The sequence below is a fragment of the Narcine bancroftii genome, chromosome 7 (assembly GCF_036971445.1).
Source record: "Narcine bancroftii isolate sNarBan1 chromosome 7, sNarBan1.hap1, whole genome shotgun sequence".
NCBI classification, from domain to species: domain Eukaryota; kingdom Metazoa; phylum Chordata; class Chondrichthyes; order Torpediniformes; family Narcinidae; genus Narcine; species Narcine bancroftii.
This window is the reverse complement of record NC_091475.1, coordinates 2,121,129-2,136,425: the sequence shown is the minus strand read 5'-3', so window position 1 is coordinate 2,136,425 and position 15,297 is coordinate 2,121,129. Positions and strand designations below refer to the sequence as shown.

The following is a 15,297-nucleotide window of genomic DNA, read 5'->3' as shown; positions in this document are numbered from 1 at the left end:
GTTCACCTAGCAAATTTTCCTTGCTAGTTTTTACCTTAACTTAGTTTAGAAAACACAAGAAATTTGGTTCCTGAACTCAATAATATTCCACAGACTAAGAAATCCACGAATACCCAATCTATTTTCTGGTGGGAAAATATCAGGCTGCCAACTATTATTTATTAAGATTAACATGGCTTAACTTTGAAACCAAGCATTAACTGAAAGGGAGCTGCCCCAAATCGACACAATTAGAAAGAGGTCTGAGGCCCAAAGCCTCAGAACTCATCTAAACCCATAGTGGACATCCCTGGGATTGTAAGTTTGATGCTCATATTTTATACTGGCTACCCCCTCCTTCTACGCTCAGTTCTGTTGCTGGGTCTCAACCCAAATGTTAACTATCACTATGCCTCCACGGATGGTGCTTGATCCCTTAATTTCCTCCAGCAGTTTGTTGTTGGCTTGAAATTATAGGATTTAGACCTCATTATGCCGACATCGGAAATTTGAAGAAATAATTTACAATTCTTGTTCTTTTACCATGCAAGAAGCAGAGCATGAGAACTTAGGTGCTAAAAGAGCAGGCATGCATTGCAAAGGAGTTAGTATATCTGAAGGCATGGAAATGGAATAAAGTGTAGTATGCCTTTTAATAATTCCAAAAATACATGGGCATTTTTGTGTTATTTCTTAATAGATTGCATTATTTCATTTCTGATATCAATGCTTTACAAAATATCTATCGTTTGTACAAATGTTCTAATCAGTCAAGAAAATAGGTGGAGCTAAACAAGGAGGCCTACAAAGTTCTTAGTGCTGAAAAAGTACAACTCCCAAGTCAAGAATATTTCTCTTGCACACAAGGACCAGACTGTCAAACTACAGTGCAGCACTCTAATGGACTTGAATACTTGTACTTAATTGAAAGTTTTTCTTGTTTGCTCTGCAACTCCAGAACAAGTAGAAAAAAAAGATGGATCACAAATTGCAGTGAGAATGATGAGGGTGTGGAGGAAATAATTTAGAGAATAACAGGAAATGAGATAGGGAAGATTAGGGAATCAGATTACATGGGGTGGGGAGAGCAGTGATATGATTTGAGAGCAGGATACCCATTTGAGGTTTCAAGGATAGAGGGTGAATGGTGGTTGATAAAGGATTGTGAAGTGGGGAATGAAATGGTGAGAGGAGTCCTAATCAGAGGGTTGACAAGATTGCTAATTGAGTGTTATTATTAATCTTTAGGAAAATAATATATATTTCTCAGAAAAGGCTTTGTGGGTGGACAGGGACACACACACACAGACACACACATTGAAAAAATTGGAAAGTCAAAATGTCTGCTTAAACCATTGTTAACAGCCATAAAACCTGAAGTCATTGTCCATTCAATTGCTGGAACCATAGTGTTTGCTATGGAGAAGCACCTGCATATACAAAGAGGACTTTTGATTCAGTGGCCAGCAGTCAGAGAGGAGCAATTTTCTTTTGAATTATAATTTTGAAGTGGTTTGAAGACACTTGAAAGACAGCAATGATGTCATGTCATGGGATTAAAGACATTTGAAAAACAGCATTTTAATACTGCACCAATAAACATCTGAGGTCAGAAATGCAGCAACATTCTGTGAGGGAGAAACACAGAATTGCAGTGGCTTTGGAAAGGATGGCCACTTTGCAGCTTCTCTTGGTCAAGAGAGAGGGCAGTGCTGTGATGCCATTTTAAATAGTCACTTGTGATTATTCTGGATTAAAAAAAAGATCATTTTTGATTCTGGATTATAATTATTGTGATGGTTATTTCATCAGACTCATACCAGACTTTGTGAAATTATCGTGTGAAGAACAGATACTGTTACCTCCATGCAAGAGAGGGAAATCATTCATATGAAGAAACAATTCTCTGAAAACAACTCCACAAGAATTTTATGAGTTTTGAGAAGTATGCAGCCTCATACCTGCTCCATAATTACTTTTGAGCAACAATTTAAAGAATTTGAGTTTCAACACAAAACTGACTGAACTTTAAAAACTGATTCTTTTTACAATCGTGGCTAAACTGTAATGGTTTTGGGACCTGCTCCCCCCCTCCCCCCAACAAACATTTGTGCATAGTGAGGTTAAGTTAGAGTTAAGTAAGAAGTATTGTTATTAATAGTCATTAATAAAATTATTGTTTTGAAGATATCACTGACTTGGTGAATTTCTATTGCTGGTGGTCTAGGTCACCACAGTGTAAAAGGAGGATAGGGTTCAGAGTAAATAACAAGGTAGGCAGTGACCTTGACAGAAGTTCAGCACTGCAGAAGTACATACTAGGTAAGACAGGTCCACTAGTAATGCAGAAGCAAACCTCCACTTGTTACTGAGGGTGTTCAGATAAATTTTGTACATGGCAAAAAAGCATGCTCGGTATGCTTTTTTTTGGTTTTTTTTTAAATTTTATTTTTCACACTGAATATCATTAACCAAATACACACAAACATTTCCCTCTTGAATATACACAGTGTCATTTTCTCCCCTTTCCCCCCCCTCCCTTCCCTCCCACCCCCCTCCCTTCCCTCCCCCCTTCCCACCCCCCTCCCTACCTACTCAACATTCAACATATATGATACATTAAACCCATTAAACAATTTCATCACACAATGAAAATAAACAAGAAAATTGTGTCATCTACTTTTACACACTGGGTCAGTTCATTTCGTCTTCTTCTCATTCTGTCATTTTAGGGGATGGAGGTCCATGGTAGGCCCTCTCTGTTGTGTTCCATGTACGGTTCCCAAATTTGTTCAAATACTGTGACTTTATTTTTTTAATTATATGTTATTTTTTTCCAAAGGAATACATTTATTCATTTCTATGTACCATTGCTATACTCTCAGGGTCTCTTCTGATTTCCAGGTTGACATTATACATTTTTTTGCTACAGCTAAGGCTATCATAAAAAATCTTTTTTGTGCTTCATCCAATTTGAGGCCTAATTCTTTACTTCTTATATTACTTAGAAGAAAGATCTCTGGATTTTTTGGGATGTTGCTTTTTGTGATTTTATTTAATATCTGATTTAGATCTTCCCAAAACTTTTCCACTTTCTCACATGCCCAAATTGCATGCATTGTTGTTCCCATTTCCTTCTTACAGCGAAAACTTCTATCTGATACTGTTGGGTCCCATTTATTTAACTTTTGGGGCGTGGTGTATAGCCTGTGTAACCAATTATATTGTATCATGTGTAACCTCGTGTTTATTGTATTTCTCATAGTTCCGGAGCATAGCTTTTCCCATTTTTTATCTTTGTGTTTAGATCTTGTTCCCACTTTTGTTTGGCTTTACAGCTTATTTCATCGTTCTCTTTCTCTTGCAGCTTGATATACATGTTTGTTATAAATCTTTTAATTATCATTGTGTCTGGAATCACATATTCAAAGCTGCTCCCTTCTGGTAACCTCAGCTTGCTTCCCAATTTGTCCTTCAAATAGGTTTTCAGTTGGTGGTGTGCAAACATTGTACCGTGAGTTATACCATATTTGTATTTCATTTGTTCAAAAGATAATAAACTATTTCCCGAAAAACAATTTTCTATTCTTTTGATCCCTTTTCTCTCCCATTCTCTAAAGGAAAGGTTATCTATTGTGAAAGGGATTAGTTGATTTTGCGTCAATAATAATTTTGGTAGTTGGTAATTTGTTTTTTTCCTTTCTACTTGAATCTTCTTCCAAATGTTGAGCAGATGGTGCAGTACAGGTGAACTTCTATGGTGCACCAGCTTTTCATCCCACTTATAAAGTATACGTTCTGGTACCTTCTCCCCTATTTTATCTAGTTCTAACCTGGTCCAATCTGGTTTTTCCCTTGTTTGATAAAAATCTGATAGGTATCTTAATTGTGCTGCTCTATAATAATTCTTAAAGTTTGGTAGCTGTAAGCCCCCTCGTTTGAACCATTCTGTTAATTTATCTAGCGCTATCCTCGGTTTTCCCCCCCCTTTCCATAAGAATTTCCTTATTATTTTCATTAGTTCATTGAAGAATTTCTCTGTTAAGGGAATTGGTAACGATTGAAATAGGTATTGTATCCTTGGGAAGATATTCATTTTAATGGAATTTACCCTTCCTATCAGTGTTAGTGGTAAATCTTTCCAATGTTCAAAGTCATATTGTAATTTCTTCATTAATGGCTGATAATTTAATTTGTATAGATGGCCTAGATTATTATCTAGTCTAATACTTAGGTTTCGGATTGCTTGTGTTCACCATTTAAATGGTGATTCTTTCTTAAACTTTGTGAAATCCATATTATTCATTGGCATAGCTTCACTTTTATTTGCATTGATCTTGTACCCCGATATTTCTCCATATTCTTTCAATTTCTTATGTAATTCTTTTATTGGTAATTCTGGTTCTGTTAAGTATACCGTGATGTCATCTGCAAATAGACTGATTTTATATTCCTTCTCTTTTATTTTTATCCCTTTTATTTTATTTTCTGTTCTTATCAGTTCTGCCATGGGTTCTATAGCTAAAGCGAACAGTGAGGGAGATAGTGGACATCCCTGCCTAGTTGACCTGCTTAATTTAAATTGGTTCAATATATATCCATTTACTCTCACCTTCACCAATGCTTTAATCCAATTAATATATTTCTCTGGTAGGTTGAACCTCTGTAGTACTTTGAATAAATAATTCCATTCTACCCTGTCAAAGGCTTTCTCTGCGTCTAAAGCAACCACCACTGTTTGCGCCTTATTTCCTTGTACTGCATGGATTAAGTTAATGAACTTACAGATATTGTCTGTTGTTCGTCTTTTCTTAATAAATCCAGTTTGATCTAGTTTTACTATTTTTGGTACACAGTCGGCCAATCTGTTTGCTAATAGTTTTGCTATTATCTTATAATCTGAGTTAAGTAGAGATATTAGTCTATACGATGCTGGTGTTAGGTTAGAAAATGGAATATAAAGCTAGATTGTTATTGGATCACTCACCCCTGTTATTAGCAATAGGGCTGGAGGACATCCCACCAAGAACGTGGTGTTAGGTTCATAAGTGTCAACTGATTTCACAGTGACTGTTATTCCCTCCCATCCAACCCCCTCCAGAAGAGACTTTTATCTTCCCATTACAACAAAGCTCCCCCTCATTTCTTCTCTTTTTCTTTTTGTTTTATATATTCATTATTAATTTTTTTTAAACCCCTCCTCCTTCCCCCCCCTTCTCCCTTACTTCCCTTTTCTTCCCTCCTTTAGTTTTTACTTCTACATTACTTTTACTTCTTTATACGTAGTTTGTTGTCGTTCTTTGTTCTTGTTATAGCTCTTCATCTCTCTTTCTGTCTTGCAGGCATTCTGCAAATTCTCGTGCTTTCTCCGGATCTGAGAACAGTCTGTTTTGCTGCCCCAGTATAACTATTTTAAGCACCACTGGATATCTTAACATAAATTTATAGCCTTTCTTCCATAGGATCGATTTTGCTGCGTTAAAGTCCTTCCTCTTCTTCAGGAGCTCAAAACTTATGTCTGGGTAGAAATTTTTTTTGACCTTTGTACTCCAGTGGTTTTTTGTCTTCTCTCATTTTATTCATTGCCTTCTCCAATATATTTTATCTTGTCGTATATCTCATGAATTTTACTAAAACGGATCTTGGTTTATGTTGTGATTGTGGTTTCGGAGCTAGTGTTCTGTGTGCCCTTTCTATTTCCATTCCTTCTTGCATTTCTGGCATTCCCAGGACCTTTGGGATCCATTCTTTTATAAATTATTTCATATCTTTGCCTTCTTCATCTTCCTTAAGGTCCACTATCTTTATATTGTTTCCCCTACTATAGTTTTCCATTATATCCATCTTCTGAGCTAACAACTCCTGTGTTTCTTTAAATTTTTTATCACTTTCTTCCAATTTTCTTTTTAAGTCATTCACTTCCATATCTACCGCCATTACATGTTCTTCCACATTTTCTAATCTTTTCCCTACATATGTTATGACCAGCTCTATTCTACTCACTTTTTCTTCTGTACTTTTCATTTTTCTTTTTATTTCACTGAATTCTAGTGTCAGCCATTCCCTTAATGCTTTCATATGATCTTGAAAAAGTTTTTTATCTATGTACTGTCCATTCCTATTCCTCTGTGCAGAGCTTGGTGTTCTTCTTCTTTTTCTGTGTCTGCTCTTGGGTTTGTGTCTTCTATTTCTCTTCCTTGTATCTGTGTCTCTTCTGACTTTCTTGTTGAGCTGCTTGTCTCAGTTTGTTGGGTATTTTTTTTCCCATGGTGTCTTGATGTTGGTCCTCTTCTTCTGGGTTGGTTATCTGTTGTGTTTCTCGTTCCCTTTTTTCATTCTCACCCCCTCCCGTTCCCGTTGTTTTTTTAAATCTTCCAGCTGGTCCCCCCTTCCATCGGTGTGGTCTTTGTCATGCGCATCACGCATGCGCAGTTGCGCACCTCTGTTTGGCTCCGTGAGGCATCTTTGCAGTCCTGCGGTTGGTGGGTCGCGACCCTGCGGGGTCTCCACTAACCTTGGGGAGTGGGCTCCTCTTTCCACAGCGGGTCCCTGCTTTTTCGTGCAGGTAAGACCTTCACTTTTCTCTTCTGGCGACTTTCTTTCTTCTTTTCTTCCCGCTGTTTTTGGATTTTCTTTCTTAGGTGCCATTTTCCCCACACCTTTATTTTTTATTTGTTGTGATTTGTGTGTCTGCGGCTTTGTTTTTTCTTCACTTTTTTCCTTCTTTTCTGGAGAGAGCTGGTATTCTCCTACTGGCCACTACTCCATCACGTGACTCCTCCCCCACGGTATGATCATTATATATCCTCAATGTCACAGGAATGGAGAACTCCTAATAAATTTTTAAAGACATGCATCCCAAAGAGGAAGGTCATAACTAAGATTTAGATTTTAAATATCGTACTGTAGGAGAAAAAAACTGCAACTGCAAAGTGAACAACATTTAAGAAGTCGCAAGTAATTATTTTCCTTTTACCACCAATGTCATATTATTTTATTATTTTTTATTCTGAGTACTACAGTATAAAATGCTTAGACAACTGCAAACAAATTCTGTTTGTAAATTATAAGTCTGCTCATTAACATTGTTATCTAACATAAAAATGTTGAAGAAACATCAATGCCACTAATATGATATTTTTCTTTGAAATAAGTACCTTGTTATTTGTAAAGCCGCAAAAATGAACAGAGGCTCACCGATATCTCAGCTGTAACTTCATGTTTGCTGAATCTATAAACAATAACGTGTGCTGAGATGCCCACAACACAAATGATTCTGCTTTCTGGACACCAACTGATCATCTGTATGGCATAAGGATCCTCTTCAACAATCTCTGCAGTCTGCTTTCCATCTTTCACATTCTGCTTTTCAAACACTTTGGAGGATTTCAGTTTGTATAATACTTGAAGAGTTACTAGCAAAGGATAAGCAAAACAAATCAGGTAAGTTAAAAGATCAGAATGGCAATGAAGAAACAAAAAACAGTTGTGATATGACTTTGCTATTCTGAAAAGAGAAATGTTCATGCTGGAAGTCAGAAACAAAAATAGGGAACATTATAATTTATCAGCAGGAAAAATAACATTTGTAAAAAGAGGAAGCAAATTAACAGCATGTTGATGATATCTTCATATAGAGAAAAACACAATTAATTTCTCATTTTTCAGTTCTGAGAAAAAAACATTAATCTGAAACTTTAACTGTTTCTCTCATCATAGATTCTGCCGACCAGCTGAGCAGTTTCAACATCTCTTAACTTTATTATTCGGAGGTAAATGATCTTTAGTTTGTCATTTCTATTCAGGATGACAACTTGATGTTCAACTGCATTAGATTTTATGTCACTTTCTGTAAATCTATATCTGGCTTGCTCTTTGTATATTTGCATATCAAAATACAGCTTAATAAAATCATGGATGTAATCTGAAGGACATTATTGGTATCCTTCTGGAGACAAAAGTCATATAATCATACAGCAAAGTAATGGGCTCTTTGGACCAGCATGAATTAGCTGTCCTAGTCCCACGTGCCTATATAAGGGCAGTGCTTTCTATGCCTTGCTTTTTTAACCATCTAAATATCTCTTTACCATGATCATTGTATCGGCATCAATTATCTCCTCTGGCAGAAAGTTCCAGATGTCAACAACTTTCTGTATTGAAAACGTTCCTGTCAAATCACCTTTAAAACTCATTCCTTTCACCACAGAGGAGTACATAAGCTCAGTGACTGGCTACATCAGCAAGTGCATTCAGGACGTCATCAAAATCAAATGGTTCACAATCAAGGCTAATCAGAAACCATGATTGGATGCAGAGGTCTAGGCCCTTCTCAAAGGTCATGATGCTGCCTTCAGGAAAGGGTGTAGGATGACACTAAGATCAGCCAGGGCTGAACACTTCCATGCAATCTGGAAGCAAAGTGAGGGTTTGCACAGAAGATCCACAGACAGCTGTGCGACACCGGAGTCATGAGGCGCATGGAGCAAGGGATCAAGACTATAATGGATCGAAAGTCAACCTTGTGAGTTAAGGACAATGACGCCTCCCTTCTGGACACACTGAACATCTTCTAGGCACAGTTTGATGAGAAGAACAGGATGATGCCAAAGAAAGCTCTGTATCCCCCTGATGAACGGGCCCCTACGTAGCCATAGCCAAGGTGGGGAACCCTATTCTAGGTGAACCCCCACAACATGGCAGGACCAGACAATATACTGCGCAGACCAATTGCGGAGGTCATCGCAGACATCTTCAACACCTCACTGCAGTAGTTCACCTGACCTCCACCATAATAAAATGCTTCAAGCATCTGGTGATGGAAAGCATCAAAGCACACCTCTAACTTGCCTATAGAAGAAAATTTTGCACAGATAATGCTGTAGCCTTGTCACTTCACTCAATCCTGGCTTATCTTCCATCGACTTCAGCTCAGCATTTAATACAATCATTCCCTAGAGGCTGGTGAAGAAGCTATCCTCACTGGATCCTGGACTTCTTAACAGAAAAACTCCCATCTGTCCGGGTCACTGACAGAAAATTGAGCATCGTCAAGCTGAGCACTGGCACACCTCAGGGCTGTGTGCTCAGCCTGCTCCTGTTCACACTACTGACGCACAACTGAATCACCAGATCCAGCTCCAACAGTGTCATCAAGTTTGCAGATGACACAACTATAGTTGGTCTCATCAGCAACAATGAGTTGCACATCAGAGAAGAAATGGAAAACCTCCTGAAAAGAATAACAACCTGAGTCTCAACGTGGATAAGATGAAGGAGATGATCGTGGACTTCAGGAGGACCAGGAATGACCATCCTCCACCACACATCAACAACTCTGTAACAGAGAGACTGGGGAGTCAACTAGTGACCTATCGTGAGCATGCAACATCTCCTCACTTGCCAGGCAGGCACAAGAGTGACTGCACTTCCTGAAAAGACTGAAGCGGACAAGGCTACCACAGACCATTATGTCAATCTTCTAAAAGAGCTCTATCAAGACCAGCTGCATCGCAATGTGGTACAGTTGTTGCACAGAAATTAATTGGAGGTCAATCCACAGGACCATAAGAGTGACAGAGAAGATCACTGGATTCTCCTTTCCCCCCCAAATCGATGTGATCTTCCAGGATTGTTGTATGAAGAGGGTGCACAAAATTATTGAGCCCTTCCACCTTGCACTCTGCATCTTTCAGCTGCTCCCGTCAAGGAAGAGACACAGGAGTATCAGAGCCAGCACCACCAGGCTAAGAAACAGTTTCCTAGGGGCAGTGAAAATGCTGAATGACCAAATGAACTGCTCACACTAACCATCTGAGATTCTTGTATGTACAAAACAATATTTATTTATTTTTATAGACAAAATACTTTTCCTGCATATGTATTATTTGTCTGTACATGTGTTATGTCTGGTTGTGTGTCTGCATGTTTTGCACTGAGGACCGAAAATGCTGTTTCGTCGGGTTGTACTTGTGCAATCTGATGGCAATAAACGACTGACCTAAACCTAACCTCTTACTACCTACCCTATTTATGCCTCCTATAATTTCATGTACTTCAATCGTTATCCCTCACCCTCCTTCACTCCAGGGTAAACAAATCCATTCTATCCAATCTCTCCCATCACCAAGATCCTCCAATCCATGCAACCTCCTCGTGATTTAGCTCTGCACTGTCTCCAGCACAATCACATCCTTTCTATAGCATGGCGACCAGAATGACACAATATTCCATCAAGAATCACTACAAAATGTTCCAATTATTGTTATATTCTCTGCCATGACCTAGGCAGGCTTTCTTCACTACCCATTTGAGACACAAACTTCAGCAAGAGAAAATTGAATAATAATTTGTTTATAACAGCTACAGAGCACGACAGCTCAGAAGCATGTTCAATTTAAATTTAGACATGACCATTTGCCGCCCAAATATACACCCTATGAATCTACATCCTTGGTATGTTTTGAATGGTGGGAGCCCCCAGGGAAAACCCACTCAGACCATGTGGAGAACATACAAACTCCTTACAGACAGCGGGGGATTCAGACCCGGTCCCGATTGGGATTCCACATTTTAGGAAAAATAAGCAATTAGTATTTGCTTCATTTATATCCCTCATTATTTTATAGATCTCCATTAGATCCCTCCTATGGTCCAGAGAGAAATATTCTATTTCATCTAGCCAATGGTGCAGTGAGAAAACTTACAGTCTATCCAGCAACGTTAAGCTTGAATTCAACAGGTTCTGGGGCTGAGGTTCATTCACATCTTGTGTGCAGCATTCTATCACATCTTTTGATGTACATCATAATATAGTGTGCTGGGTGCAGAGTAGACCTTAGATCTCAAAGTAAGCAGCTGGTCTCCAGTACAATAATAAAATGCAATTGTTTCATTGCCTTGGGTATAATTTAAAAAGCTACATAAAATAATTAAATATAACAATCTTGAATCAATTTATGTATAGATGATTAAAGAATTTGAAAATGCCATGACACAGCTAAAGTTTAATACTTACTGGCAGAAGCATCCCAGAACTTCAAAGAACCATCTGCATGTCTGAAAAATAGTTTAATTCCAAATTTTACAATAACAAACAAGCCAATAATAAGAACATGGTAGACAAGTACAACAGGAATAAGTAACTTGGTCAATGATTAGAAAATAATGAGTTGCAGTAATAACAAAAAAGATGTGAATTATGGAAATGTTCAAATGGACATGGCAATCAGATTCATTTGAAGACTCAAATTCCAGCAAAATGAGTCTTTGCCACTGAACTCCATTAACTTTACTCATAACTGGATTGTTTAGGCATGGAACTTATTTTGATTAATATGGATCAATGCCGTCAGATCTCTGCATGACTGCTGACAATGCTCAGGAGATTTAACCCAATATTTCATCCTGTGAAAGTCAAAAATGAACTTAATAATCAAACGAACAATGTGGCGAGGACTGCCCATGCCCTCAATTACCTTTAGTGGCCACATTGCTTCCAAAGACTTTGTGGCCTTCCTGCATGTTCTGTGAAGAAGTAACTAGGCAGCAGGCCATGCAAACTAAACCCATGGCCAAGGGCCACCTTCCTTGCCTTTAGATGGCTATAGTTAACTCAGATCTTTACTGCTGTTTCTATCTGGCACTGAAGATCAGTGACATTTTGACACAGTTGAAATATATTTCAATATATTTAAACAAATTTAAATTACAATTATAGTGTAGATTAAAACACATTCAATTACATAAATCCATTGAAAATATTAATATGATTAAGGTTATGTAAAAGGAAACAACCCAGACTCCATTTACCTTTTCAACAAAGGCCAGCTATTCAAATATTGTTGATGAAATGTTAAGGGGGCCTTGATATGAAGAGTCTATGTGATCTCTCAGTTAAGAAGAAGCATAAACTAAGGGCCTAGATATGAAGGGTCTATGTGACCTCTCAGTTAAGAAGAAGCATAAACTAACGGGCCTAGATATGATGAGTCTATGTGATCTCTCAGATAAGAAGAAGCATAAACTAAGGGCCTAGATATGAAGAGTCTATGTGACCTCTCAGTTAAGAAGAAGCATAAACTAAGGGCCTAGATATGAAGAGTCCATGTGACCTCTCAGTTAAGAAGAAGCATAAACTAAGGGCCTAGATATGAAGGGTCTATGTGACCTCTCAGTTAAGAAGAAGCATAAACTAAGGGCCTAGATATGAAGAGTCTATGTGACCTCTCAGTTAAGAAGAAGCATAAACTAAGGGCCTAGATATGAAGAGTCTATGTGACTTCTCAGTTAAGAAGAAGCATAAACTAAGGGCCTAGATATGAAGAGTCTATGTGACCTCTCAGTTAAGAAGAAGCATAAACTAAGGGCCTAGATATGAAGAGTCCATGTGACCTCTCAGTTAAGAAGAAGCATAAACTAAGGAGCTAGATAGGAAGGGTCCATGTGACCTCTCAGTTAAGAAGAAGCATAAACTAAGGGCCTAGATATGAAGAGTCTATGTGACCTCTCAGTTAAGAAGAAGCATAAACTAAGGGCCTAGATATGAAGAGTCTATGTGACCTCTCAGTTAAGAAGAAGCATAAACTAAGGGCCTAGATATAAAGGGTCTATGTGACCTCTCAGTTAAGAAGAAGCATAAACTAAGGGCCTAGATATGAAGAGTCTATGTGACCTCTCAGTTAAGAAGAAGCATAAACTAAGGGCCTAGATATAAAGGGTCTATGTGACCTCTCAGTTAAGAAGAAGCATAAACTAAGGGCCTAGATATGAAGAGTCTATGTGACCTCTCAGTTAAAAAGAAGCATAAACTAAGGGCCTAGATATGAAGAGTCTATGTGACCTCTCAGTTAAGAAGAAGCATAAACTAAGGGCCTAGATATGAAGAGTCTATGTGACCTCTCAGTTAAAAAGAAGCATAAACTAAGGGCCTAGATATGAAGAGTCTATGTGACCTCTCAGTTAAGAAGAAGCATAAACTAAGGGCCTAGATATGAAGAGTCTATGTGACCTCTCAGTTAAAAAGAAGCATAAACAAAGGGCCTAGATATGAAGAGTCCATGTGACCTCTCAGTTAAGAAGAAGCATAAACTAAGGGCCTAGATATGAAGAGTCCATGTGACCTCTCAGTTAAGAAGAAGCATAAACAAAGGGCCTAGATATGAAGAGTCTATGTGACCTCTCAGTTAAGAAGAAGCATAAACTAAGGGCCTAGATATGAAGAGTCCATGTGACCTCTCAGTTAAGAAGAAGCATAAACTAAGGGCCTAGATATGAAGAGTCTATGTGACCTCTCAGTTAAGAAGAAGCATAAACTAAGGGCCTAGATATGAAGAGTCTATGTGACCTCTCAGTTAAGAATAAGCATAAACTAAGGGCCTAGATATGAAGAGTCCATGTGACCTCTCAGTTAAGAAGAAGCATAAACTAAGGGCCTAGATATGAAGAGTCTATGTGACCTCTCAGTTAAGAAGAAGCATAAACTATGGGCCTAGATATGAAGAGTCTATGTGACCTCTCAGTTAAGAAGAAGCATAAACTAAGGGCCAAGATATGAAGAGTCTATGTGACCTCTCAGTTAAGAAGAAGCATAAACTAAGGGCCTAGATATGAAGAGTCTATGTGACCTCTCAGTTAAGAAGAAGCATAAACTAAGGGCCTAGATATGAAGGGTCTATATGACCTCTCAGTTAAGAAGCATAAACTACCTCAGACCTGCTGCAAGTCCAGAATGGGTTTAAACATGGCAGCTGTAAATTTGTAGAATTTGGTTCATAGAAATTGTAGATCATGATCATTTTATACACCACATGACAGTTGAAGCCCCAATACCAGGTTTAAGACTGAAACACAGGAATAGGAATTGGGTTTCCAATTCTTCTTGCCTTTTTGTAATTGAGGAATTCATTTGTTCTGACAAAGGGAGCATTTATTTCCATCAAGACAGATGTTCTTACTGCCTCCTAGCTATTGCTTCACAGATGTCATCATATCATTGAATGACACAAAACCATAAAATAATCAAGAGATCACCTATTAATTTTAATGAACAAAACAATTAACATTTTACTTTATTGCCCCAATTCATGTTTGGGTAATTTCACATTTTTGCTGACACACATTATAGTCCAATAAATGTGGGCTCATATTCTATTTAATTTTGGTCAAATAACAATTTACAACAACATTTGCTTTTAATTGCTAAAAAAATATAATTGACAGATCTCTTAGTTTATTCTAGAAATTTTTAAACTCCAATGTATTCTGAATATTTTGGTTCACAAATCAAGTAAGCAAGTTAAAAATTACATAGGGAAATTCATTATTCCCCAAAACAACATGATGTTCAACCCAGGGGGGAAAAAAAACATGAAAGTAGAATGGCATTTATTACAAACTCACATTTCTTTAAGGGTTAACACAGGCTGTAAAGCTTTAACAGCAAAATCTTTTACAGTTTGTGGTCAGACAGGAGGCACCAACCATCAAGTAGGAACATTACTCAAGGTTGATACTTTAGGAGAAGAACAATGGTGTTTATTCAAGGAAAACAGATGGGACCCTGAAAGAGAATGGCGATTGAGGCATGTGATTGGAAGTCATGTGTTTGTGACACTTGAAGAAGCAGGATTGACTTATGACTAACCAGAGAGCTGCAAAACAGAAAGGTGGCAGTGTGAGAGGGCCATTTTACGGGTTCTCCTTGTCAAGAAAATTGTTGGACTACCATGACCATTGTAATGGCCATTTTGATTAACCCATGTCTGGGTAAAGGACGCAGGAGGATTCCTGCATTTGCATAATGACCAATCTGATGCCCATTTCATCTGACCCTTGCTTGGGTTTTTTGGAAGCGTTGTGGAAGTCACACATTTCGTTTCCCTTAGGCAAGGAAGAGGAGAGTTGAGACAACCATTCATAAAAAAAGACATTTCTCTGGAAGCAACTTGACAATAATTCACGAGTTTCGACAGTCTGATCACACAGTCTCTCATCTCCTTCATGATTACTTCCATACAACAGTTTAAGAGTCTGCATTTCAGCACAGGATTTCTAAGACTGAACTTTGAATTTACATTCCAGAATTATGCCCAAGTTGTAATGGTTTGGGTATTTTACACACACACACACACACACACACACACACACACACACACACACACACGGTTATTTGTGCATAGTTGGAGGTCAAGTTTAGATACATTAATTCAGGTATTATATTATTAGTAAAAGCAATAAATATTATTTTTAAAATAACACTGTCTTGGTGAATTTCTATTGTTGTTGGCCTGTGATGTAACACGTTCATTTACAGTGCTA

The 15,297-nt window shown here is 38.0% G+C and overlaps 1 protein-coding gene across 8 annotated transcripts in view; it reads right to left on the bottom strand.

The window, feature by feature from the left end:
* LOC138738384 (syntaxin-binding protein 5-like) overlaps nucleotides 1–15,297 on the bottom strand; it is a 267,977-nt gene that overhangs the window by 91,314 nt on the left and 161,366 nt on the right. For all 8 annotated transcript variants that reach the window (XM_069888457.1, XM_069888459.1, XM_069888460.1 and 5 more), the window contains 2 exons: nucleotides 10,997–11,037; nucleotides 7,177–7,394 (listed from right to left, as the gene is read on the bottom strand). In XM_069888457.1, coding sequence (XP_069744558.1) covers nucleotides 7,177–7,394; nucleotides 10,997–11,037 — 259 coding nt within the window. The remainder of the gene's footprint in view (nucleotides 1–7,176; nucleotides 7,395–10,996; nucleotides 11,038–15,297) is intronic.